The following is a 26,509-nucleotide window of genomic DNA, read 5'->3' on the forward strand; positions in this document are numbered from 1 at the left end:
GGCACCGGGGGTGAGCGGGGGCACGGCCGGAGGGTCCCGGGGCACCCCGGGGTGGGGCAGGGCTGTGGAGTTGTGGTTTGGCTCTGGAACGAGGTTTTGGAGGGGTCCCGTTTGCTGGGGCATCTTTGGGAGGGGGATTTTGGGGGTGTTTATGCTGTAAGGGGAAAGGGGGTTTAACCCCTCGCCATGTCTGGGGTCGTTGTATGAGGTGGATTTGAACTCGGTGTGTTTAGGGTAGTTCTAAAAAGGAGTTTTGGGAGGGTTTAAACTTCCCTGCCCCCCCATTTAGGATAGTTCTACAAGGGAGTTTGGGGGGGTTGGCCCCCATTTGGGGCAGCCCTGTAAAGGGGTTTTAAGAGGGTTTGGCTCCCTTCTCGTTCCGGGTCTCCGTTTAAACCCTCCCCAGTTCCATTTAGAATAACTCTTTTAGGGGGAGTTTGTAGTGGGCTCAAACACCCCCCTATTTAGGGGAGTTTGGGGGGGTTAAACTCCCTCTTTCCCTTATCCAGTTATCCAGGATAACTCCCTTATCCTCCTTATCCAAGTGGGTTTTGGGAGAGTTTTAAACTTCCCCCATTTAGGGTCTGGTGGGATTTAACATCCCCCTACCTGGCAGGGGGGGATAGCTTTACAAAAGGGGTTTGTTTCCCTTCTTTTCCCTAAATTATTTCTATTCGGAGGGAAGCTGTGGGCTCACATCTGGCCAGATGTTGAGGGCAGGGGGCTTTGCAAGAGAACAGAGCAGGGTTTAGGAGGGGTTTCAGCCCCTAATTAGGACAGGGCTGGGATCTGGACCCCGGAGGGGTCACCGAGCCCCCAAACCCCCCCCTGTGAGCTCAAGCAGGAGCCCCCCAGCTCCAGCCCCCCATTCCCAGCCTGTGGATGTCGCATCCCTGGAGATGATGCCCCCCGAGGAGGAGAGCCCGGATGGGGACAGGGACGGTGGCCTTGTCCTCCTGCAGGGCCCGAAGAGCGGCAGCACACGCAAGGTGAGGATGGCCCCATATCCCTGTCCCATCCCTAGGGATGGGTGTGCCCATGGATGGGGGCACAGGGATATCCAACCCTGCTAGGGGTGGAAACGGTGTCGCTGCCCCATAAACAGCCCTAAACAGCTCCTCATCCCTAAAACTCTGCTCCTGAATCCCGGCTTTTCTGCTGGCTGCATCCCCAAGCTTCCCAGCGCCTGCTTCTCACCTCATTCCCTGAGATTTTGGGTTTTTTCTCTCCTTCGTGCCCCTGGGGAGCTGATCCAGCCAGGAACTCCCAGGGGAAGTTTATGATGTGCTGATTGTTCTGCTGGGGTTGTTGTTTAATGACCAACATTTGGGATGGAATCAGTGGCAATTGTCCTCAGGCTGCCACCAGCCCCTGATTTCTTGGGGTCAGAGAGGATTTAGGGAGCAAGAAAACGTGGAAAACAATATTTTTTTGATATATTTAAGTGTTTTTCCCATTAGTTTTTCCCCCTGAGATCCAACAGGACAAACCAGCAGCGAGTTCACTCCATAATCTGAGCTCTTCTTGCAAAAAGTCCCAAAACTTAAAACACCCCTAAAAAAAAAAATCCCAAATAACCAAGAAAGGGGAACTCAGACAAGCTCTGGAAGGGATTTTTTTTTTTTTCATTTTTTTATCCCCCTGGATCAATCTGATCTGGAGTCACTTGAGCCTGGGCTGCAGCTCAAGAGGTTGCAACCTTAAACCAGGTCGGGGTTTAACTCGGGGCCTTGTCTGAAGAGCAGGTGCTGCTCGTGGGGGAAGATTAACAGGAGGGATTTGGGAATTTTTTCCCCCAGTTTATTCTCTTTGGGTCTGGAGCACAAAGAAAAACATGGAAAATATTGCCAAGCTTTGGAGGGAGGACTGGGCAGGGCCATCAGCAGCCTCTGTCATAATATGATTATTTTTTAATTAAAGCAGCAGAACACCTGATGGGCTGTATTACTTTATTTTTGTTATTGTTATGTAAAAGAAATTATCAATACAACCTTTTCCTGCTGTTTTTATCACCCTGACAACATCAGGAGCGTGGATCCATATTTTCTGCCTTGCAGGGGATCCTGAATGCTGCTGAAAAAGTGATTTTTAATCTTTTTTTTTTTTTTTTGGCCAAGTTTTCTGTCCTAGGAGTGAAGACTTAATCCACCTGTTTCCTGCTGGCACCTTGCCCTGACTCTGTGCTTCCCCCACCTCCTCAGAGCACTTTCACTCTCCTAAAATTCAATTTTTAACTGCAGTTTGTGCTGTTTAAAAACCCCCAATCCCCCAGATTTTTTATTCCCACCCCTGGGTTTATTTTTTTTCCTTCCTCTTGCTGACTGCATGAACCACCAGTGAGGCCACTTGGGAAATTTAAAACCTTAATCCTCCCCTCATTTGTTCAAAGGCTCTGTGATGTAACCATATTCTCAATAAAAGGTTTTAGAGGTTTTAGCTGCTCCTGTCTCCCACAGAAACGCAGCTCGGAGCCAGGGTGCTCCATGAGATTAATTCCATGGCAGGGAATTTCCTATCTAAATGGATTTTCAGGCAGTAAAAACCCACTTGTTGTCACTTCCTGCTTGTCTTATAACAGCTCATATTAATTTCTTAAATGCTTCTGGCTGGGAAAAAAAATGGAAGAAAATTCTGGATAACCTTGGGAAAAAAAAAAAAAAAAAAAAGGAGGATTTCCAAGCCTGTTTTTGTGTGTGGAGTGCTTCCCTGGCTTTTGTTTTCCTCTCTGTCCCACGGGATAATGTGGCTAAAGCAAGGTCACTTGGCCACTTCTGCTGTGCTGGCCTGACTCAAAAACTTGTGGATTCCAAAGAGGAATAAAAATTCCAGCTGACAGCTGTGGCTCTGTGGAAATCCTTTAAAGACCGGCGTGGTTCTGGAATTAAAACAGGTGCTCAGAGTTATCCTATTCCAGCCTGGAATCATCTGTGCACTTGGGAGCTTCCTATTTGGAGGAAAAACTCTGTGTAAGGAAGTGCTGGTGCTGCTGAGAGGGCAGGGAAATAAATCCCTGATTTATTTATTTTTTTGGAGTGGGATGTAGGTGTTTAGTGGGAGAAATTTATGAGTTTGAGGTTGGAGCCACAGACCATGGGCCCATTGGATGGGGTTGGGATCATGGATTGTGGTCCAGCTTTGGGCTCCAACAGCAGGAGGACCTGGAGCTGCTGGAGTTATTCCAGAGGAGGACACAGAGATGCTCCAAGGGCTGGAGCCAGGCTGGGAAAGCTGGGAATGTCGAGCTTGGAGAAGGGAAGGATCCAGGGAGACCTCAGAGCCTAAAGGGGCTCCAGGAGAGCTGGAGAGGGACTTGGGACATGGGATGGAGGGACAGGATATAGGGAATGGCTTTGAACTGGAACAGGGTGAGATTATATGGGATTTTGGGAAGGAATTGTTTCCTCTGAGAGTGTTGAGGCTATGGAATGGAATTTCCAGAGAAGCTGTGGTTACCCCATCCCTGGAATGTCCAAGGCCAGGTTGGAAGGGGCTTGGAGCAACCTGGGATAGTGGAAGGTGTCCCTGCCCATGGCAGGGGGTGGAATTCCATGATTTTGAAGGTCTCTTCCAACCCAAACCTTTCCATCATCCCTTCAATATCCCTTTTCCTGGCAGGAAAGGGCCTCTATGTGTTTGCCCACACCCACAATGGTGATCCAGACTGGCTGGAGTCCTGCTCTCCTTCATTCCCTGTCCTTGGGAACAGGAAGGTGTCTCCTGGAGGTGGGGCTGCCCGAGGAGCTGAGCTCAGCACCAGCTGATGACTCCTCTTCCCACATCATGGATGTCTCCAGTCTCCGCTCAAATTAAACTTCCTCAGTTTCTCTCTGGGCATTCCCCAGCTTCCCTAATTGGGAGGAATCCTGGTGGCGACTCCTTTGTGGCCAAAACTGGCCTTGGACATGGCCCAGCTTGGTCCAGGCTCAGGCAGCTGAGCTGTGGAGCAGCTTGTGGGATCCAGCCAGGTTCTCTCGGTATCTCCAGGAGATTTTCCTGCAATTTCTGCTGGGAATTACCAACCCCTTCCTCATTTCTCTGGAGAGATCCATGCCTGGATTTTACCAGCACATTCCTGATCTGTGCCAGTTCTTCAGGAACTGAGTCTTCATCTCCATTTCTCTATTTCTTGAAACTTTAACAGTATTTCCAAGGATCCCATTTTCCCACCCCACATTTTACTTAATATCCTTCAGTTTCATTTCTTCAGGAGATTTTTCCTGCAATTCCTGCTGGAAGTATAACTCCCAGTTACCAACCCCTTCCTCATTTCTCTGGAGAGATCTGTGCCTGGATTTCACCAACACATTCCTGATCTTCAGGAACTGGGTCTTCATCTCCATTTCTCTATTCCTTGAGATTTTAACAGGATTTCCAAGGATCCCTTTTTCCCTTCCCACATATCACTTAATATCCTTCAGTTTCATTTCTCCTCTGTTGCTTCCAGCTACAAAGGAGCAGAGACAATCCCTCTGTCATGGAATCACTGGCTTCCACATCTTCCTGCAGGTGATTCAGATTGTCCCTGGTGCCTTGTCTTTGTCACTGAGGTCACAAATCACGCTCAGGGTGTGGCTGTCACCCAGGAGTCACCCAGGGCTTCATCTCCTGCCGGTGGGAAGTTCAAAGTCCACCCTGAGTAAACATTCCCTAAGGACTCCTAAATTGCCACCCTGGATGGGCCCTCTGGACCTGGGAGAGGTGGCTGGAAGTGACAAAAGCCCTTGAGTCATTCCAAACATTCCCTGCAAAGATAAGGCTGGAGAATCTTTGCCCTCCCTCACAGGGGAGCTTGATTCCCTCTGGAAAGGGTCTTAGGGAATCTTTTTTTCCCTCATGTGGAGAGGCTGGATGAGGATTTTTGGTTCCATTGTCACTTCCGTGTGAGGGATTTCCCCTGATTTTTCTGGGCCTAAAGAGCCTTATTCCAATAAAATCATTAGATATGGGTTGGAATGGACTCGTTGGAATCACAGAGTCCAATGTTTGTCCCTAATCCTGCTTTGTCACATGTGATAAACATCAGGGCTGGCCACACCTCACTCATTTTCATGGGTTTCTGCTCCATCATTCCCTGTGTACAAACAAAAGCTGTCGTTCTGTGGCTCCTCCACAATTTATGGAAGAGTTCTGTGCTCATTCTTCCTTTAAAACCTTTAAACCAGGAAGGAAAAGTCTGAGTATCTCCAGAGCCACTTCTTAAACTCCCCAGATTCCCTTTTCCAGGTGTCCCCAGGTGCACCCCAAAGCCTGGATGAAAGAGCCTCTCTTTCTTCTGACCTTACAGGGGTGACCTTGAGAGCTTGAGCAAAGAATTCAGTGAGGAAAATCCCTTTTGGAACCCAACAGTGGGATTTTGGTGGGATGTTTTTTTTCCCCTTTATGTAAGTCATGTTTAAATCCCTGGAAATTCATTCTGTGGTTTTCAGTTTTCATTGGAGCTCTGACAGGAAAAGCTTTGGGATCCTTTGAGCTGTTGGAAGGTGGAATGCTCTTCACTTGACTCCTTATTTTCCTCATTTATATCTGGATTTAAAGATGGCCTTTTTTGCTTTCCTGGAGCCAGATTCCCTCCTTGCTCCAAGATTTGTGGAATTACAACATTCCTGTGATGCTCCAGGAGCTCCTGCAGATGGTGCTTGATTGTTCCTCATGGAATGATGATTCTGTTCATCCATGCAAGCCAAAGATGATTTTTTGGGATCAAGGAAGAGCCTCTTGAGGGAAGATGTGCAGCAATCTCACATTCCTGCACTTTTCCAGCCTCAAAAATGTAGAGGAAAACAAAATTTGTGGAGATCACGAAAAATCCTTGAATTCCTGACTTAACCTCACAAGGCTTTGGGTTTATATCAGGGGTTTCTGGTTTTCCAGCACCTTTTTGCTGCTGGTTTAGGAGCCTGGATAGGGATTGAGAACTCATCCCATTAAATCTGATGGAGAAGCCAGGAAAAAAAAAAACCTGAGCTCTGCAAACAGCTTTAGTGCTTCCTAGCAGGAGAAGTCAAATTAATTTGCTAAATCCTTTCATGGCTCCTGCAGGGAAGAGATTTTAATCCCTCTTGGAATATCTTGGGGAGCCATCCCAGTGTCTTCTGCATCCCACTCCTTTCTTTCCTTCATTTCCTTCCTGCTTTCCCTCCAGACAGAAATCTTTATTTTGGGTTTGGATAATCCTCCTACTTGTGCCTTTTCCATCGTCCCACCTGCACTTCCCAGGCCTCTTCCCTGCATCTCCAGGTGGTTTTTGCTCCTTTTTCCCACAAAAATTCCCTAAAATCCTCTGGCTGCTTCTAAATAAATCTTTGTCAGAGGTGGAAAGGACTCCAGGGTGCTGGAATTTTCTGGAGGAGATGGAGTTGGAGAAGAGAAACTTCCCACCTCTAGAGCTTTGCATGGATTCCTGTGGCTCTGGAGACACAGAGAGGGAACCTGGAACTGTCTCATTTGCATATATTTGCATATGTTTGTCTCTGGATCTGTCAAGCTGTCAGAGATCTCATCTTGAAATTTGAAATTAAACCTTGAAATTTTAATGAGCACCTTCTCTTTACATCTTGGCCTGATTTCCTGATCCTTTCCCCTTTTTCCTCTGGTTCCTAGATTTCTTTTATTCCCCTAGGGATCCAACAGGATGGGTGGATTCCTCCCAGGACAAATCCAGAAATTACAATTCTTGATCAAACTTTATTTGCTCCTGAGTGTTTCAGACCCAATATTTATGCAGCTATTGGGGTGTTTTCCTCAAATCCCACTGCATTTCCAGAATAATTGGGATCTTATGCTTCCAGCTTGTTCCTTTCATCAAGTTCATGGATCACTGTAAAGCATTAATCCCACAGATTTATGGACCAGCTGGAGTCACTCTGATTCCTCAGTCTCCAAGGGACCAATTAGGAGATCCAATCTTTCCCTTAAATGAAAATCCCACTGTTAATCCCAGACCCTTTTCCAAAGGAAGCAGCGCTCGGTGGACTTCAAATACAAGGAATTAATTTTAAGGAAGCTGAAGTCCATGGAAATGCAAAAATTTTCTATTTCCTCCTTGTCAGGTCCCTTTGGAGAGGTGATCAGGCATTTCATGGAATTATGAAATGGTTTATGATGGAAGGGGCATTAAAGATCATCTCATTCCATGGGCAGGGACACCTCTCACTATCCCAGATTGCTCCAAGCCCCATCCAGCCTGGCCTGGAACACTTCCAGGGGCATCCACAACTTCTCTGGGAAACCTGTGCCAGGTTGGAATGAGATGATCCTAAAAGTGTCTTTCAACCCAAACCATTCCATGATTTTGGGATCTTCCTGTGATTTTCAGGCTCAGAACTTCCCATACTCTTAAACTTCCCAGCTTTGTGCCTTCCCAACCAGGGATTTTTTTATCCAGGGATCTTCCAGAGGCTCATCCCTCTGAATCTTCAATGGGAACCATCCCCACTTGGGCAGAGCTTTTATAGCCCTGGATTTGGAGATGCCCCATTCCCTGAGGCATCCCATAATAACCCTGTGAGCCAGAGGGAAATCAGGTGGCTGCTATTTCCTGAAGTCGGGAATCCAGCGTGTTTTCCCTGTCTGCAGAAATTCCGAGCCGGAGCCGCAGAAAGGATGGAATCAATTTAGCGCCGTGAGCCCCTCGTTCCTGCATCCCCCTGAGCTCCTGACTCCCTGTGCTCCACATCCTGGAGATGGCCTTGGGATCACATTTCTTCCTGAGCTTTGAGGTCCTATTGAGCTCATCTCCAGCCCCCCTGGATCTTGGCTCATGTCCAGAGTCTGGGAATGGAATGTGGAATTTCTGTTCAGGGCTGAGTTTGGGAAGAGCTCAGGGAAAGAAATCCCTGCTGGCAACACGTGGGATTAGGGAATAAAATGGTTATTCCAGGGGCAGGGGAAGTCTGGGGGGTGAGAAACTCAATGTGACCCGGCCATGTGTGCTCACATCCCAGAAATTCCCCCTGTCCCAGGCTCATCCCACAGCATGGGCAGCAGGAAAATGGGAATTCTGCCCCTCTGCCCTGCTCAGGTGCAGAAACCCCACCTGGAATTCTTCATCCAGCTCTGGGGACCAACTGCAGAGGGATGTGGAGCTGTTTGGAGCAATTCCAGAGGAGGCCACAGAGATGCTCCAAGGGCTGGAGCCAGGCTGGGAGTGCTGGGAATGTCCAGCCTGGAGAAGGGAAGGATCCAGGGAGACCTCAGACCCCTTCCAGTGCCTGAAGGGGCTCCAGGAGAGCTGGAGAGGGACTTTGGATAAGGAATGGAGGTACAGGACACAGGGAATGGCTTTAAACTGGAATAGGGTGAGATTAGATGGGATGTTGGGAAGGAATTCTTTGTTGTGAGGGTGGTGAGGCACTGGAATGGAATTCCCAGAGAAGCTGTGGCTGCCCCATCCCTGGAAGTGCCCAAGGTGAGGTTGGAGCAACCTGGGATAGAGAAAGTTGTCCCTGTCCATGGCAAGGGATGAAATTCCCTGATCTTTAAACTCCCTTCCAACCCAAACCACCCCGTGACTCTGGGCTCTGAAAGTGCACAATTTGTGGAATTGATGGGATTTTTTGAATCCCAAAATGTGGATTTGGGATGAGAACCTGCCCTTGTTTCTCAGCAGGGCTGTGACCCCTTTGCCCAGACCCAGCGCAGCAAACTCCAGCACCGCCGGGCCCGGATCAACCAACAGATCAACAAGGAGATGAGGATGAGAGCGGGGGCAGAAAACCTCTTCCGGTGAGTCCTGATCCCCTGGGCATCCCCCTGGCTCTGGAATTTGGTTGGAAGCAGGAATAGAGTCTTGATATCCAAGATTCAGCTGGTGGAAGATTGTTAAAAATCAGGATGGGAGCAGATGGGATAATGGGAATGAATTTGTGGCTGAGGTTGGGCTTGGAATGCAGAGCTCTGGTCTGAAAACCCAGTGAGTGGATCCAAGGGATATGGAGTTGTTGGAGTGAGTCCAGATGTTCCAAAGGTTGGAGCCCCTCTGCTCTGGAACCAGGATGGGAACTGGGAATGTCCAGCCTGGAAAAGAAAAGGCTCCAGGGAGACCTCAGAGCTCCTTCCTGTGCCTGAAGAGGCTCCAGGAGAGCTGGAGAGGGACTTGGGACAAGGGATGGAGGGACAGGACACAGGGAATGGCTTCCCACTGCCAGAGGGCAGGGATAGATGGGATTTGGGAAGGAATTCTCTGGAAGAGTGATGAGGCCCTGGAATGGAATTCTCAGCTGCCTGATTCCTAAAAGTGTCCAGGCCAGGTTGGAAGGGGCTTGGACAAACCTGGGATAGGGAAAAGTCCCTGCCCAAGGCAGGGGGTGGAACTGGAAGTTTCTGAAGATCCACCCCAAACCATTCCATGAAATCCAGTTTTAGGATCATAAATAGGTCAGAAGATCCCATCAGGATTGAGTCCAACCATTCCCCCAGCATTGCCAAGGCCACCACCTGTCCCCAAGGACAATTAGCATCTTTTGTGTTTATTTCATTTTCCCTTAATATTTGGAGCACACTCCAGGCTGGGCAGATCATTAATATTAAAAAATCCCATAAATCTGCCTTAAAATACAGTTTTTTGGGGAATATTTTACTAACTTGTTGATTGTTTTTATCCCAAATAAAATAAAATTAACTTTCCACTTTGGAACTGGAGTGATTTAACATCAATGGAGTGTTCCTGGAAGAAGGGGATAATGGTTAAGCCATTAAAAATTGGTGTTTTCCTGGGGGAGGAGATCCCACTGCTCCATCCACACTGCCGTGCCTCATTTAATTAAAGAAAAAAAAGCCACAGAACCCAACTTCTGCCTCTCCTGTGTTATATTAAAAAAAAACCAAAACCAAACAAACAACAGAGGGAAATGTGCTGGCTCAGCAGAAATCAGCCTGGTTTGGGTTGGAATCAGAGCTGTGGGAAGTGGGAGTGAGGAAAAACGGGATGCAAAACACATCTTAATTATCAGGGAAATGCACTGAGGGGGCTCTTTTTGTGCTGGCTCAGCGCTCTGGGTGTCCTTTGGAGCAGCCTCTTTCCCTCCCTCCCGCCCTCCCACAAATCCAGCTGAGTAATAAAGTCGATTTCTCGGCATTCCGGTGCTCCGAGCTTATGAAACTTTGGAAAAAGGAATAATCAAGCCTGAAATTAAAGGATGAGGAGGAGGGGGGGGGATTATGTTGCAAGTCTAAAGGTTATTGCTTCAAAATTAAAGATTTGTGGCGCATGGATAAAATTCCTTTGGATCTTTAGCCTGGTGCTGGTGGAAAAAACTGTGGGTTGTCCAGCCTGGAGCAGTTTGGAGCTGAATTTGCAGGGATTTTGCCTTTAAATTTAAAAACAAATTAGCCTGATGCTTGGTAAAAATAATCCTGTTCAGCCTTTCCATGTTTTTTTCCTGGAAAAGTTGGCAGGAATGGGGTGTTGGGAAAAAAAAATCCATGCGGTATTTGCTCAGTGGATTTGTTTGCTGGGCAAATAAATGGGAAGAGCCAGAGGAAACCTTTTCCTTCCTGTTCAAACGCTGGGATGGAGTGGAAGAACGGGGGAGATAAAAATGCCCAGGTTTTTGGAACGAAAGAAAAATAAATCACAAAATAAATCCCAGAAATTCCCAGTGTCCTGGGCTCATCCCACAGGGTGGGCAGCAGGAAAAGGAGAATTCTGGAGAGCTGGAGAGGGATTTGGGAGAAGGGATAGAGGGACAGGACACAGGGAATGGCTTTAAACTGGGGAATAGGGTGAGATTATATGGGATATTGGGAAAGAATTCTTCCTTGTGAAGGTGGTGAGGCCCTGGAATGGAATTATTAGAGAAGCTGTGGCTGCTCCATCCCTGGAAGTGTCCAAGGCCAGGTTGGACAGGGCTTGGAGCAACCTGGAATAATGGAAGGTGTCCCTGACCATGGCAGAGGAGTAGAATTCCATTATTTTGAAGGTCTCTTCCAACCCAAAGCATTCCAGGATTATTTGCTGTGTGTGGCACTTGCAAGTACCCCAGGAAAACCTTTTAACAGATTCCTGAAAAAATCATGGGCAGATCCTTCTGGAAACTGTGCTAAGACGCCTGGAAAATAATCAGGGGCAAAAAAAAAATAATTGTTGGCAGCTGGAAACAAGGAGGGAAAACTCTCCTTAATCCATATGGGATGGAAATCAGACTGACAGTGTACTGGAGGTGTTGGGATGTGGGGGGCATAAATAGGAATTAAGTCTTGGTTTATATTAATTAAATACTGGTTTTTATGGGAACATAGGGTGATGTGCCTGGGGAATTGCAGGAATGCTGAAGGATTTTTCAATGGAAGAGCCATGGGGATTTTTGGATGTGCTGTGGTTTGGTTTGATTTGGTTTGGTTTGTTTAGAAACAAAAAATTCCTTGGTCTTGGAAAATCCTGGCAAAGGATAGGCAGGAGGAGACTGAACCATCAGATTTTCAAAGGAAAACCCTGGAGCTCCTTCTGCTGCCCCAAAGCAGGGCAGGGCAGCACCCAGAAGGATTTAATCCATGAAAAATCCATGTCAAAGGCAATACTCTGGAAAAGCAGGAGGGAAGCAGTTTCCTGGTGGAGCAGAGCTTGTCCATGTGTTGTTTTCCCTGGATCCCAGCGTGGTTCAGCAGCCAGAGCCCCTTTCAGCTCTGGGTTATCTCTCCCTGCTTTCCTCTGGAGGAGATAAGCAGGGAATAATCAGCCTGGGAGCTTGTCCTGCTGGGAACAGCTGGAATCAATCCCTGGTGTTTACAGCTCCTGCTGGGAGCCGGGAAGGGAGGGCAGGAGCTCACAAATCCTTTCTTTTCCACAAGGATTCTTTGCACCCAAAAATGAGTTTTTCCTCCTCAAATCCCATTGTTTATTTGGGATGGGGGAGCACCTGGACTAGTCACAGCCCAAGCTGGAATTGCACTGGAGATGAAACAGGAATGGGCAAAGGGAAGGTGGCTCTGGAGCAGGAATTCCTGGATGCAGCACTGCAATGAGTTTTCCTTGGGCTCAGCCTCTACCTGGATGTTTGGACTTCCCTAATCCTGAAAGTCTGGGAGAGCTGGGAATATCCAGCCTGGAGAAGGGAAGAGAAGATTCCATGGACACCTCAAAGATCTTTCCAGTGCCTAAAGGGGCCCCAGGAGAGTTGGAGAGGGACTTGGGAAAAGGAATGGAATGACAGGACATAGGGAATGGCTTTCCACTGCCAGAGGGCAGGGATAGGTGGAACATTGGGAAGAAATCATTCCCTGTGAGGGTGGTGAGTCCCTGGAATAGAATTCCCAGAGAAGCTGTGGCTGCCCCATCCCTGGATGTGTCCAAAGCCAGGTTGGATGGGGCTTGGAGCAAACTGGGATAGTGGAAGGTGTCCTATGGCAGGGGATGGAATGGGATGACCCTCAGAGGTCCCATCCCACCCAAACTTTTCCAGCATCACCTGGAGAACCAGACGCACAATCCCATGGGAATGTTGGGCTAGACATGGATTGCACCACTGGGTAACTGAGTCTGGAGTGGAAAAAATAAATTCATGGACAAAAAGAGGGAAATTTGATCCATTGGTTTCTTGCAGGGCCACCAGCAACCACAAGGTGAAGGAAACGGTGGCTCTGGAGCTGAGCTACGTCAACTCCAACCTTCAGCTCCTGAAGGAAGAGCTGGAAGAGCTCAACAGCAGCATGGATGTGTATCAGAATGAGAGGTGGGTGTGGGAAGAGCAGCCTGTTCCCTTGGGATTTCATTTTTCCCTCTGTTAGGGAATTTTTATGAAAGCAAGGCTGCTCTCGCCTTGTCCGCCCTGCGCTGTCCCATGGGTTGGGATGACCTTCAGAGGTTCCCTTCCAATCCAAACCTTTCCATGGTCAGGGACAACAAGGTGGTGGCTGGAGGAATAGGGGAGGATTTGGGCGTGGGCCAGAATTCCTGGAAAATTTTTATCCTGGGAATCACAGTGATTCCCTTCTAAAGCTGCAAGGAGAGAAAAATCAGCATTTCCTAGGAGATACTGAAATGTTTCAGGATAGATGGAGCATCCTTTGGGCACTGATATCCCAAAGCAGGAGGAATAGTACAATCTTCCCTTGTACTGACCCCCTTTCTTGACAATCCCACCAGAGCTCTTCCCAACAGGACATTTTGGTGATGGGAATCACTATCCTGGAAATGTCCAAGGAATGATTGGATGTGGCACTCAGTGCTCTGGGCTGGGTGGGATCAGTCACAGGTGGGACTCGATGATCTTGGAGGTCTTTTCCAGCCCAAACAATTTTGGGATGCTGGGATTCTTTTCCTCCTTTTCCCTTCCTGAGATGGACGGTGTTGGATGGCAGAGTGGGGTGTTGTGTGGGTGACACAGCTGAGGGATGGGATGGGATGGGATGGGATGGGATCCAGAAGGACCTGGATAAGCTCCAGAAGAACCTCATTAGGTTCAACAAAGCCAAGTGCAACATCCTGCACCTGGGATGGGGCAATTCCAAGCACAAATCCAGGCTGGGGCAGGGAAGAAGGGATGGAGAGCAGCCCTGAGGAAAGGATTTGGGAGTGTTGGTGGATGAAAAGCTGGAAATGCCTCATCCACATGTGCTCACATCCCAAAAATTCCCCCTGTCCCAGGCTCATCCCACAGGGTGGAAAATGGGGATTCTGCCCCTCTGCCCTGCTCTGGTGAGATCCCACCTGGAATTCTGCATCCAGCTCCGGGCTCCAATAGCAGAAGGACCTGGAGTTGCTGGAGTAGATCCACAGGAGGCCCTGGAGATGCTCCAAGGGCTGGAGCCAGGCTGGGAGAGCTGGGAATGTCCAGCCTGGAGAATGGAAAGATCCAGGGAGACCTCAGAGCTCCTTCCAGAGCCTGAAGGGACTCCAGGAGAGCTGGAGAGGGACTTGGGACAAGGGATGGAGGGACAGGACACAGGGAATGGCTTCCCACTGCCAGAGAGCAGGGATAGATGGGATATTGGGAAGGAAATCTTGGCTGGGAGGATGGTGAGTCCCTGGAATGGAATTCCCAGAGAAGCTGTGGCTCCCTGATCCCTGGAAGTGTCCAAGGCCAGGTTGGATGGGGTCTGGAGCAGCCAGATCCTGTGGAAGTTGTCCCTATCCATGGCAGTGGGTGAGAATGGATGATCTTTAAAGCCCCTTCCAACCCAAACCATTCCACAATTCCACGTTTCTGTGTCCATCCACGTGCTTTTCCAGGCACATTCCCTATCAAGGCTGCTCAGTTTTCCCAATTTGCCACTTGCTTGCCCTGGTTTGAAAAGAAATCAGGAGCAGCAACAACAACCCCAAACCCTGCCCAGGCCAAACAAACCCCGCTTTGTTTATTTCAGACATTGGATTCCAGTGGAATTCTCGTTAGGAAATGAGCAGTAATGGCTTTCTGCACTAATTATAGCTCCTGGAGCTGTTTGTTCCAAGGAAAATGTGGATGCTAATTCCCTGCCTTGCTCTCCTGGTTTTCATAACTTCCTTTGCTTGTTTTCCTCCCCAGTTAATGATTGATTAATGAATTACCAGCAATCTGGGGGGATAATGAGAGGGGGCTGTTGTGTTGGTGAGGGCTTGATCCTGCCTTGCCCACCCAACATCCAGGATTCCTCTGAAAATCCGGAGCTGGAAAAATAAGATGATTTTGGGGGGTTTTTTTAGCACTTCTTCTCCTATGCTGCCATTCCCAAATCTTTTTGGGAAGAGCATTTTTCCATGTGGAGTCTCTTAATAGGAGCAGCACCAGCCCAGGGCAAGGAGCTGCTTCCTTTTAATCTCCAACCCACAGGATCCATCCAAGATTTTTAATCCAACCACCAAACAGGTTCTTGTCTTCTTCCAGCGAATCCATCAGCGTTCCCATGATCCCTCTGGGACTCAAGGAGACCAAGGAGCTGGATTTGCTGGTACCGCTCAAGGTGAGCTTTGGGGTTTCATGGATCGATGCTGAAGCAGCTGAAATTCATTTTTCCATTTGGAAAAGCTGCCAAAAAAAAAAAGCATGGTAAAGAACTGGACTTAAAACATGGGAAAGTGGGAGATGAAGGTCTGGAGATGCTGGAGAGCAGGAAAGGGAGGAGATTATTACTTAGTGGAGGTTTTCTTGTGGAAAATTCTTACACAGAATTGCCGGACATCTCCCTTTAAGTAATAAAAATCTGGATTTTCTTCTGTTTCCCAATCCAGGATTTCATCAGTGAACACTATGGAGAGGAGGGTGTCCTGTATGAAAAGGAAATCAAGGAATTCATGGAGCTGCGACAGGTGGGTGTCCCTTGGGTTCCAAAGTTTGGCTTGTCCAGGATCACTCCTTAGAGATTTCACATTTCCTTTGGGGGGTTCCCCTCATCCTTTCTTTAAATTCCATATTTGTCCTTGTATTTCAGGGTGCAGCATTCCCACTTGGGAATGTTTATAGGTTCTTGGATTGCTTTATAGGTTCCATAATATTATTTGACTTGGTTTATAGGTTCCAAAATATTACAGATTATTCAGGAATTGTTAATTTTTCCCTATCCTCAGTGCCCTGCTGACCTACAAATGAGCAGGAATAAAATTTATAGTACAATCATTATTTATGGATATTAATTCAGCCCTGGCAAGGCTGAACAACTTCTCTCTCTCCAGATAGGCCTTGGAGAAGAGGGAATTTAAAGCAGTCTGGGAAAGGAGGGGAAAAAATCCTGTTTATTCCCTAGGATTTATAAAATCAGAATTTCCGTGATTTTTTCCAGCACAGCTCCCAGGCTGCTGCTTCCACATTTGAGTGTCCCAGCACCCAGACTTTCCCCATGGATGAAACTCAGACTCATGGAATAGTTTGGGTTGGAAAGGCTCTTAAAGATCTTCCAATCCCAACCCATGGGCAGGGACACCTTCCACTGTCCCAGGCTGCTCCAAGCCCCATCCAACCCAGCGTTGGACACTTCCAGGGGCAGCCACAGCTTCTCTGGGAATTCCATGCCAGGAATGGAATGGAATCACCATGTTCACAGGGAATAATTCCTCCCCAATATCTGAGTTATCCCTGCCCCCTGGCAGTGGGAAGCATTCCCTGTGTCCTGTCCCTCTTTTCCCATCCCTGTCTCCTCTCCTATTCCCGCAGGCCATGCGCACCCCGAGCCGCAACGAGGCCGGATTGGAGCTCCTGATGGAATATTACAACCAGCTCTACTTCCTTGACAGCCGGTTCTTCCCTCCCTCCAAAACCCTGGGCATCTTCTTCCACTGGTGGGTGCAGCTTTCCCTGTCCCACCTGGGTGGGGAGGGAGTCAGGATCCAAATTTCCATGATGGAATCTCTGCCAGAGCTGGTGGACACCAGGATCTGGATTTGCTGTTGCCTTGGGTGGGTTAATTTGGGGTGGGAAAGGGAAACACAAATCCCGTGGGATGTACCATGATGGGAATGATGTCTGCAAGCCCACCTGAGCACTGAAAACCCTTCAGGCACCTCCTGCATCCATGGGAATCATGGAGTGGTTTAGGTTGGAAAGGACCTACAAGATCATCCAGTTCCAACCCTTTCCATGGGGGAGAACACTTTGTGTGGAGTGTGACAGGGACAGGAATCAGGGATGTGCTCAGGGATGATCCCAGTCAGGGATGCACCAGGATCTGAAGTTAAGGACAGGATTTGTCCTGAACACAGCTTTTTTTTCCTCTTTCCTGCCTTCCTTTGCTCCAGTGTGGAAGCAGGACTGGGAATGGAGAGCCCTGGGATTTCCCCAACTGGAGGTCACTGACAGGGAGACAAATGAGACAGGGAATCATGGAATGGTTTGGGTTGGATGGGACCTGCAAGACCATCCAATTCCAGCCCCTTTCCACAGGGAGGGACACTTCTACTTGGCTGCATGGGGACCATGACCAGGGGATGGGCAGCTGTTGGCTCTTCCCTTCTCCAGGTACGACTCCCTGACGGGGGTCCCATCCCACCAGAGGGCTCTGGCCTTCGAGAAGGGAAGTGTCCTCTTCAACCTGGGAGCGCTGCACACCCAGATCGGAGCGCGGCAGGACCGCGCCTCCCTGCCCGGCCTCAACCTCGCCATCGATGCCTTCCAGAAGGCAGCTGGTGAGTGCCTTCCCCTCTTCCTCCTTTTCCCAAAGGTGGGAATGATCCACAGAAGCTCAGGAAGGGGTGGGAGCAGTCGTAGGAAGAGGTGTTCCCAAGACATCACAAATGGAGCGCGAGGTGGCTCCACGTTGGTTGTGTGGGTTGGGAAGAGGAGTTGGGATGGTCCAACAGCCAAAAAGGATGTCCCCCAAAAGGATGACATCCAAAAGGGTGTCCCACCTGTGAAGAGGAGAGAGGCTGATCCCCACAGAAAAAACAGAGCCTGGAACTGGGATCACCCAGGGCTTTGGAGAAGGAATTGGGCACAAGGATGGTTTAGATGGCAAGGGTGGGACCTCAGATCTTCTTACCCACCACTGATGGTGAGGGGAACCTGTTCTTGGAGGGAAACCTGCCTGATCCCAAAGTTTGATTCTCTCCCTCACAAGCTCACTTCCAGGAGCTTTTTTCTTCCTCCAGGTGCCTTTAACTACTTGAAGGAAAACTTCTCCAATGCTCCCAGCCTGGACATGAGCACGGCCTCCCTGACCATGCTGGTGAGGCTGATGGTGGCCCAGGTCCAAGAGTGTGTCTTTGAGAAGATGACCTTGCTGCGTGCCCAGAACGACTTCCTGGCCCGCCTGCAGCTGGCTCAGGAGGCAGCAAGGGTGAGGATTTTGGGAGGGAGGAGATTTGGTGGGATTTTGTAGTTGGCAGGACCTTCCCAGAGAGTACAACCTGCCTCCCATCTCTTCTCCCTTCCCTCTTCCCAGGTGGAAGATGTTTATTCCCTGGTGCACCAGACCATGAGCCAGCCCCACGTCAAGGACTACGTTCCCTTCTCCTGGACCACCATGGTCCAAGTCAAGTCGGAGCATTTCAAAGCCCTCTCCCATTATTTCGCTGCCATCGCCCTCTGTGAGTGCCCCGGTGAGTGTCTGGCCTGGAGGGAGCTTCCTGCTCATCCAAGTACTAATTCCACTTTATTCCTGGGTTTTGGGGAGGGATTCCCAAATAAAGATGTTATGGGTATAACACCTAAAGTTTTTTGAATGCTCTGAGCTGTGGATATTCTTAGTGGACCCAGCAATTCATCCCCAAGGCAGATTTTTCCATATTTCTGGTTTCCACAGAGAAAAATCCTTAAAAAAAATGGAGGAAAAAGCTGCTGGAGGGATGTCACCTGCTGTGACAGGTGGGGCTGGGTGGGGGAATAAGGGTCACCTACCTGCCTACTGTGAGTCACCTTGTGTTAGACCAGCTGAGGGCTTCAAAAGTCCAAAAATAAATCCAAAAATACCTTGGATTTAACTTCCAGCCTCATGGATGGGCGTCCTGGGAATCTCAGGGTGGTGGCAGCAAGGTACACATGGTTCCATGGAGTCACTTGGAGCGTGACTTCAAGATGTGACCCTTGATCCCCATCTCTGCCACCTCCAACACCCTGGGAGCAATTTTGGGATGGAGCAGAGGATCCGGGGGTGGGCAGCAGATGCTCCTGGTGGCCTTTGGTGTCACCTGGTGGGTGGCTGGGAAGATTTTTGAGGGCTGGCTGCCAAAACCAGTGCTGTGACCAGTGGCTGCCAGACTGTCCTCACACCCTCCCCCGCTCCAGAGCCTGCCCAAAATCTGCCTTGTGCCACGTGGGCGTTGCAGAAGCTGGGCTGAGCAAGGAGATGGGAGAGAGGGGGATAATGTGGAGCTGGAAGGGCTTAAAGATCCAAACAGGAGAGGGTGATGATGGAGATGGGATTCCATGGGGTACCAAGGGGCAGGGCAAACCTTCCCCCTAAAATTTTTGGTGTCCTTAGGCACTGTGGGAAGCAGAAATCTGCAGGAGATGCCTAATTTAGGAATTTTTTTGCCTGCTGTTGGGATCTCATGTTCCTGCTCCCACCTCTCCCCTGTCAGAATAACAAATCTTCTGCTTCCATAACCAGCTGGGAATAAATTCCTTACGCTGCAGTTTCATCCCTCAGGGATGCTGACATGGCAGGAGCTGGCACAGGGAGAGCCAGCCCTGGAGCTGCCAGTTCCCAACCCTCTGGATCCCTGTGCCCACCAGGCTTTTGAGATCCTCTGTTTGGAGCAACAAAACTCCCTGGAATATTTTGGGTTGTTTCTTATCCCAATCTGTGTCCAGGGAAAGAGGCTGCTGTGCAGCCAAAGAGGATTAGGAAGAATTTGTTCCTAGAAAAAAGGGTTTAAAGAGTGAGATTTAAAGTGTGGGATTTGGAGAGCCTGGGAAAGCTACATCCATCTCTGTTTTTGCATGGAATGACCTCCTTGGTTGCACTGTGGGCTAGAGAAAAGGCTCCAGGGAGACTTTAAAGCCCTTCCAGTTCTTCACAGAGCTCCTGGAGAACTGGAGAGGGATTTGGGACAAGGGATGGAGTGCCAGAACACAGGGAATGGCTTCCCACTGCCAGAGGGCAGGGATAGACGGGATATTGGGAAGGAATTCTTCCCTGGAGTGTGGTGAGGCCCTGGAATGGAATTCCCAGAGGAGCTGTGGCTGCCCCATCCCTGGAATTATCCTGGGCCAGAATGGCTGGAGCTTGAAGCCAAATGGAAGTGTCCCTCCTTGTGGAAAGGGGTTGGAATTGGATGATCTTTAAGAGCCTTTCCAACCCAAACCATTCCATGATTCCCTGATTTTGTTGTCTCATTTGTCTCCCTGTCAGTGACCTCCCAGGGCTCTCCATTCCCAGTCCTGCTTCCACACTGGAGCAAAGGAAGGCAGGAAAGAGGATTAAAAAGCTGTGTTCAGGACAAATCCTACCCTTAACTTCACATCCTGGTGCATCCCTGACTGGGATCATCCCTGGGCCCATCCCTGATTCCTTGCAGGCTGTGGTTGGATGACAGGAAGGTGCTGCCAGGGCCACCTGAATGTGGATGTGACCTCCTTGTCCCCACTGCCACAGGGGGCTGGGTGGCCCTGACCTCTCCCTAATCCCATCCCCATCCATTTCCTTCCCACAGCTCCCTCGGATGCCGAACTGCTGGAGCAGGAGAAGGCGTTCCTGCAATTCCATGTCACCATGCCAGAGGGGCCATCACTGCGTGTCCTGCTGCAGGATCCCGAGGAGAGGAGGAAGCTGGGTGAGCACGAATTCCTGGATCCCATCCTGATTCCCACAAATTATGAGGTTTTAGGGGGATCTCTCTATGCAAAGAGCAATTTCTCCGGAAATTTCTTATCCTGGGAAGCTGGAAAGCATCACAGTCCCCTTGAGGGTGTGAGGACTGACTCGTGGTGCTTGTCCCAACCTGTCCAGCTCTGACAGGAAAAATTCCAGGTGTTCCAAGCCAGGTAACATCACCCAACACTACAGAGAAATCCACAGGGACACAGAGATCCTGGAAGCTCCTTGGTTTGGGCTGACTTGGCTGGAAAACAAGACACAGCAGATGCTCAGGGGGTGGCTTTTTCAGCTGCAGCGAATTCTCGGGAGACAAGAACTTCTTCCCATGCGGGATTTCAGCTCCAGGGAAAGAACAGACGCTGCTTATTCAGCTGAAGTCGTGTTTTGGCAGCCCCTCCTCAACAGGGCTGCACCAAGAGCAAACTCAGCACTCAGAATTTGGGGTGTTGCCTCCCCCAGGAGCTCTTGTCCCTCCTTGCACACGTGTGGAAGGAGGCCGATCCCACCAGGAATGAGTTTGGCCTCAGCAAAATCCTTCAGGATGCTCAGCCAGGTTTCACTGGAAACCTCCAAATAAACCCCAAAATCCAAGTGGTTTGTGGTGACAGCACCCCAACACCCTCAGATGTGGTTTGCATCAGCTTTTCCAGCTCTGCCTGATTTTCCTGGGGAAAACAGGCTCTGTTCAACCTTCCTGGTAAAAAATACATGTGCAGACACCAAGCTCAGCTTGGATTTGGTTTACAGGAAGGGAAAAACTCAGAGAGGTTGTGGATCTCCATCCCTGGAGGGGTCCAAGATCAGGTCACACAGAGCTTGGAGCAACCTGAAATGGTGGAAGGGAGATGAGGGAATGTCCCTCCCTATGGAAGGGGGGTTGGAATGAGATGAGCTTTAAGTTCTTTTCCAACCCAAACCATTCCATGATTCTATTATTATTATTACCCATTATTTCACAATTTATAGATTTCACAATTTCATAAATTAGATTTCATAATTTCATAATTTCACAACTTATAGATTTTATAAAAATTCTCAGTGGGGGGAATCTCCTCTCTGTTTTCCATCCAACCCCAAAACATTCCCTCGGTATTTAAGTTCCTCTAGCTGTGGATTCCGGGAGTCTGGAGCAGCCCTCATCTCCCTGGATTCTGTTGCCACCGTGTGTCCTGAACGTGAAATGCCACAGGCACACGTGTTTCCATGAGACACACACGGAGAGAGCTTTTCTGGGAGTTTAGCCTTGGATACGGCTGCCTTGGTTGCAGTTTCCCATGGAGGAGATGCTTTGCGTTGATATCCGTGGGTCACTGGAATTGCAGCTCCTCTTTCCCGACCACTTCCATTTCCCGAGGGTGGGAACGCATTGAAGGCAAGTGGAGAGGAGCAAAGAGCAGAGGATGGAGGGCAGGACCTGCAGGGCAAGGAAGAGGCTTAGCCTAGAAAACAGGGATGTGTTGCACCTTCCCAAGGAGGACAGGGCTGGCTTGTTCTCCGTGTTCCCATTCCCGAGGGATCCGAGGCGAGGGAGAGAAGTTAATTTGCTCAGGAGATTGAGGTTAAGCGTGAGGAGGGACGTCGGGGGTGGTTTTTCAGGAACATCGGCCAGCTCTGCCGTCAGGGGAGCGAAGTAGGTCACCCTTCAAGGTCCCTTCCCAGCCCTCCATCGGGCTGGGACCGACCCCATTTAGGGCTGGGAACGTGACTGGGCTGTCCCTGAGTCACAGCAGGGTGGTGGCACCGCTCCTGAAATCCGTGGGCAGCCGAGCGGGAAACGGCGCCGGAGCTGCCGCTCCGTCGGGCTCAGCTCCCTCTGCTCCCTCGCAGGCAAAGCTCACCTCAAAAAAGCCATCATGAAGCACGAGGAGGCCATGAGGATCCATGGATTGTGCAAGATCCTAAGGAAGATGGATATCCTGCAGGAGGTCCTGTCCTTCGCCCACAAACGCTCCCTGAGCAAATATTCCGAGATCGACCACGAGGAGGATTTCTTTGAGACGGGAGAGGCTCCGGACATCCATCGTGAGTGGGGGTTTTTTGGGATTGTGGGTGAGGAGGGGGTTTGTGGGTGGGAAGACTCCCTAGGGAATTCTGCTGTGGAGGGGGGTTGGCCTGGATGATCTCTGAGTTCCAATCCGAACTATTCCAGGGTTTTAGGTCCTGGCTCTTATGGGATCACACTGTCCCTCTTTGGGACAGCAGCAGCTGCCCCAACTGCCTGAGGTCACCCCCTTGTCTGTGCTTTTCTCTCCCTCCCATCAGCCAAAACTCACCAGAAACCCGAAATCAAATCCCCCAACTTCTCCCAGGTGAAGGTGACCGACCTCTTCCACAGGCTGGTACGTACAGCTCCAGGAACGGGAATGTCCCGAGGGAGCAGCCGTCTCCTCCTCCTCCCCTGCATGCTCTGCTTGCCTGGATTCCTTCCTCCTGCAGCCTCTTCTCCCTGTCTCCAGCAATTTTGCAAGGAGGAGCAGCAGGAGGAGGGCTGCGATCTGTGTCTGTGACACAAATGGGTCACAAAGCTCATCTAGTGACAGGGGAGCAGGCTCGGGAATTTTGGGTGGGCTTTTCTCAAGGGATCCTTGGGAAGAAGGGTTTTGGTGGCAGGAAGCACCAGGAAAATCCCACTGGAACTTGATCCATGCTCTCTTTAAGTTTTTAGGGTCCTGGGATTCAGGACAGTGGTGGGATCTGTGGTGGGATCATCTCCTGAGCACCCCAGGGAGAGCTTGTGCATCTCAGCCCCAGGGCAGGCATGAATATCCTGCTCCTGTAAGAATGGAAAAGCAGAAAAAGAGGGGAAAATGGGAAAGAACTGGGGGAAAACGACTCTGAACTAGTGAAGTGTCCCTCCACCCTGCTCCTGGACCAACCCCTGGTGGCATCCCCCAGATCCAGACAGCCTCAGCCCCCATCATTTCTTCCTGGATGAAGGGACTGTTTTCCCTGCAAAAGACAGAATTTCTTCCCCTGCCCCTCCCCATCCCTGGAGTTGGGTTTTTTTTACAAGGCTGCGCAGTTCCAGGGAGCTGAAAAGATGCATTCCATGTTTCTGCCTCATCCCAGGGCCCCCTGTCCGTGTTCTCAGCCAAGAACAAGTGGTATCCAGCTCGGAGAGTCCACCTGGTGAGAGGAGAGAACGGCTTTGGGTTCACCCTGCGAGGAGACTCCCCCGTCCTCATTGCCGGGGTCATCCCAGGGGGCTGCGCTGCTGTGAGTACCCCAATTTCTTGCTATTCCCATGGGAATGCCACAAGGGAGCTGCCTGGAGGGATTCCAGGTGTTTTTTAGGTCTTAAAATGGTTCAGGAGGAGACTCATCCCTGCTGGAGCTCAGGTGGGCGTCATGAAATGATTAATTTTTAGGAGATAGCTAAGGAGAAAACATGGAATTTTGCTCAGTTTTTAACTGCTGGAAGCCCATCCAGCTCCCTTGTTCCTCATGTTAGGATGTGACAGTGGCTGGAACAGGATGGCACATGCGAAAAACAGGGAAAACATGTTTTCCATCAGAAGATGCTGGAGAATCCTGGTGAGATTCCCTAAGGGTCTCTCTGCTCCACACCCAACCCATCCATCCAAATCCCAGCATCTCTGGAACAACACTCTACTTAGCAGCAGGATCACATCCCTCTTTGGAAAACTCAAATCTCCCCAAAGATTGGGATGTGGACTGGATATGGTCCATATCTGGAGCAGAGTTGTGTCTTCTCCTCAGCCTGGAGAAGGGAAGGCTCCAGGGAGAGCTTGGAGCCCCTTCCAGTGTCTAAAAGGTTCCAGGAGAGTTGGAGAGGGCCTTGGGACAAAGGATGGAGTGCCAGGATGAGAAGGAATGGCTTCCCAAAGCCAGAGGGCAGGGTTGGACGGGTATTGGGAAGAAATTCCTGGATGTGAGGATGGTGAGGCCCTGACAGAGGTTGCCCAGAGAAACTGTGGCTGCCCCATCCCTGGAAGTGTCCAAGGAGCAACCTGGGATAGCGGGAAGCATCCCTGGTGGGATTGGATGATCTTTAAGGTCCCTTCCAAACCATTCCAAGATTCTCTTGGATGTTTTCCCTCATTCCCTGCAGGAAGCTGGACTGAAGGAGGGGGACTACATCATCTCGGTGAATGGCAAGGACTGCAAGTGGTCCAAGCACGCCGAGGTTGTCCAGCTCCTGAAGAGCACCGGGAAGGAGGGGGTGGACATTGGAGTCATCACCCTGCAGGGCTCGGAATGTCCCAAAGCCGTAAGTCACATCCCACAGGGATGCGGAGCTCTTTCCTTGGAGCTCTCTGGGTGCTGCCCTGGCTTCACTCCCCTCTCCACCTTTCCCAAGCAGGTGGACAGGAAGGCAGCAGTGATGTCCTCGGGGTCTGGGATGCTGAAGAGCAACAAGGAGAACAGTAGGAAGAGCCTGATGAACAGCAAGAGCGCCAGCACGCTGCTGGTGTGGAGCAAGAAGAGCAAGAAGAGCACCTACAGCGGTGTCCCCTTCACCGCCGTGGGGGACAACGAGGCCATGTACTGACCGTGCTCCATGGTGTCCCCTGAGCTCCAGGACTGGCTGCCTGCCCGGGAAGCTTCCCAAGCCTGGCTGGGCTGTGAGGACTCCCAGAGCCGGGAATGCGCCGCTGGTCGGATCCGCGCTGAGAGGTGAGCAAGGCACCTCCACCTCCCAGCTCCTGTGTCCAACGATCCCCTCAATCTGGGGGAAACTCGGGTTTATTGTTAATTTTGGGATGATTTTTTTTTTTGTTTTCAAGGGGGTTGGGGGGAGCTGTGCTAAAGCAGGGCCCGGTTTGTGTCTTCTGCTTGGCCAAAGCCAGCCCCAGCCATTAAAGCAAAAGTGTCACCTTCTGTAGCATCTCCTGGGCTTTCTCTGTGAGGTACAAGATGGAGCTGCTCTCCAAGAGCTACTGGAGGAGTTGAATCCTTCAGATGAATCCTCCCAGACTCCCATTTTTTGGGAGAGGGGACAGCACAGCATCGATATCTTATGGTGATCCCATCACAGGGTCCAACCCAGGCAGTATCTCCCAGGTGGGGCTATCCCAACAAAGCAGGATGGTTTGATCATTTTAGTGCTTCTGGGGTGGTTTTTTTTGGGGGGAATGAACCCCCACCTTGACTCGGAAAATCCAGCCCAGCTGCCCAGCCAGATTCTTTGGAAGAAAAGAGAAGGACTTAACGTGCAGTTGTTGTCTGGCTTTTTTAATCAGGATACGTGGATTGCCCTAAATATTGTGTGAGGAGATTAATAGCTAAGAGCCTTGGGGGGGGTTTATTTTTCCTGGGAGGAGATTAAAATTCCAGGAAGATATCTCCTCCAGATTATTAAACTCCTAAATTTGTGCTGCTGTTGGATCTTGTACATGTTGCTAATTCCCTAACACTGCTGTCAGCATTCCTGGGCTGGCCTGATGGATCCAGGCATCTTGGTAATTGTCCTGGAAACACTGGGAGACTCTGAATCCACAAAACAGATTGGCAAAATGTCCTCCATCCTGTTTCTGCCTGTTATTTTTTCTGAGGGCTGAGGAGCTGTCTGGTCTTCAGTGCTTGGATGATCTTGGGAGGTAAAAAATTCCCTTGGGACAGATGAAATTGTATTTTTGTACTTTTCAAGGAATTTTTAGGGGTGGTTTAAAGGAGCAATGGGATCTTGTGGCCACAGTGTCCCCTGGGATTGTGACTTCTTCTAGTGGCTCCTTGTCCATTTTCCAAGCTCTTAACCCTGATTCTATTTAAGGAAAACTTCCAGGAAAAAAAGCCAGGTTGAACGGGGTTGGAGCAACCTGGGATGATGGAAGTTGTCCCATGGCAGGGGCTGGAACAGAATGGGCTTTAAGATCCCATCCAAGCCAACCCATCCTGGGATTTTGTGAGCTCAGGGAGGAGGTTTTAGCTCTGCTGTTGTCCAAGAGGCCTCTCCATATCCTGAGGCATCACCACACCGGATTCCGGATCCGCCTTCCAGCGCGGGGCCATCTGTAGCAGCCGAGCTTCCCACGTCATCTTCCCGGCTGCTCGGCGTGGGAGCGGGAAGGGAAGGAGGGGGTGGGGTCACAGAAAAGGCCACCTTGCCCTTAAAACATCCCAGCAGCATCTTCCCACCATCCTAAAAACGTGGGATGCCACGCGGACGTCTCCGAGCTGGAGAGGGATTGATTTAGGAGAAGCCGTCGCCTTCCGCCCGCATCACCCAACCCCAGCGTTGGCAAAGGGGTTGAGTTTTGTGGGATTGGGGTAATTTCCCTAATTCCAGGGTTTTATGTTGGGCTTGGTTTGGGTTTTGATTTTTTGTTGGTGTTTTTTTTTTTTTTTTAATTTGTACATGGATTCTCACCTTTTATGGATTAAA

The 26,509-nt window shown here is 50.0% G+C and overlaps 1 protein-coding gene across 4 annotated transcripts; it reads left to right on the forward strand.

The window, feature by feature from the left end:
* On the forward strand, positions 1-26,509 carry RHPN1 (rhophilin Rho GTPase binding protein 1). 4 transcript variants are annotated; one of them, XM_064706773.1, is made up of 15 exons: positions 2-989; positions 8,606-8,724; positions 12,540-12,668; positions 14,802-14,877; positions 15,146-15,223; positions 16,065-16,189; positions 16,866-17,032; positions 17,495-17,682; positions 17,788-17,944; positions 20,000-20,119; positions 21,991-22,185; positions 22,426-22,502; positions 23,233-23,379; positions 24,236-24,394; positions 24,485-26,509. In XM_064706773.1, the coding sequence occupies exons 1-15, from the start codon at positions 900-902 to the stop codon at positions 24,674-24,676; spliced, it is 2,019 nt and encodes a 672-aa protein (XP_064562843.1). In that variant the 5' UTR covers positions 2-899; the 3' UTR covers positions 24,677-26,509. The 4 variants fall into 4 exon arrangements, with proteins under 4 accessions (XP_064562840.1, XP_064562843.1, XP_064562842.1 ...); XM_064706774.1 differs by having other exon boundaries at positions 3-989; positions 24,488-26,509; XM_064706770.1 differs by having other exon boundaries at positions 1-989; positions 24,236-26,509.

Source organism: Zonotrichia leucophrys, chromosome 2 (genome assembly GCF_028769735.1).
Source record: "Zonotrichia leucophrys gambelii isolate GWCS_2022_RI chromosome 2, RI_Zleu_2.0, whole genome shotgun sequence".
Taxonomy (NCBI): Eukaryota; Metazoa; Chordata; class Aves; order Passeriformes; family Passerellidae; genus Zonotrichia; species Zonotrichia leucophrys.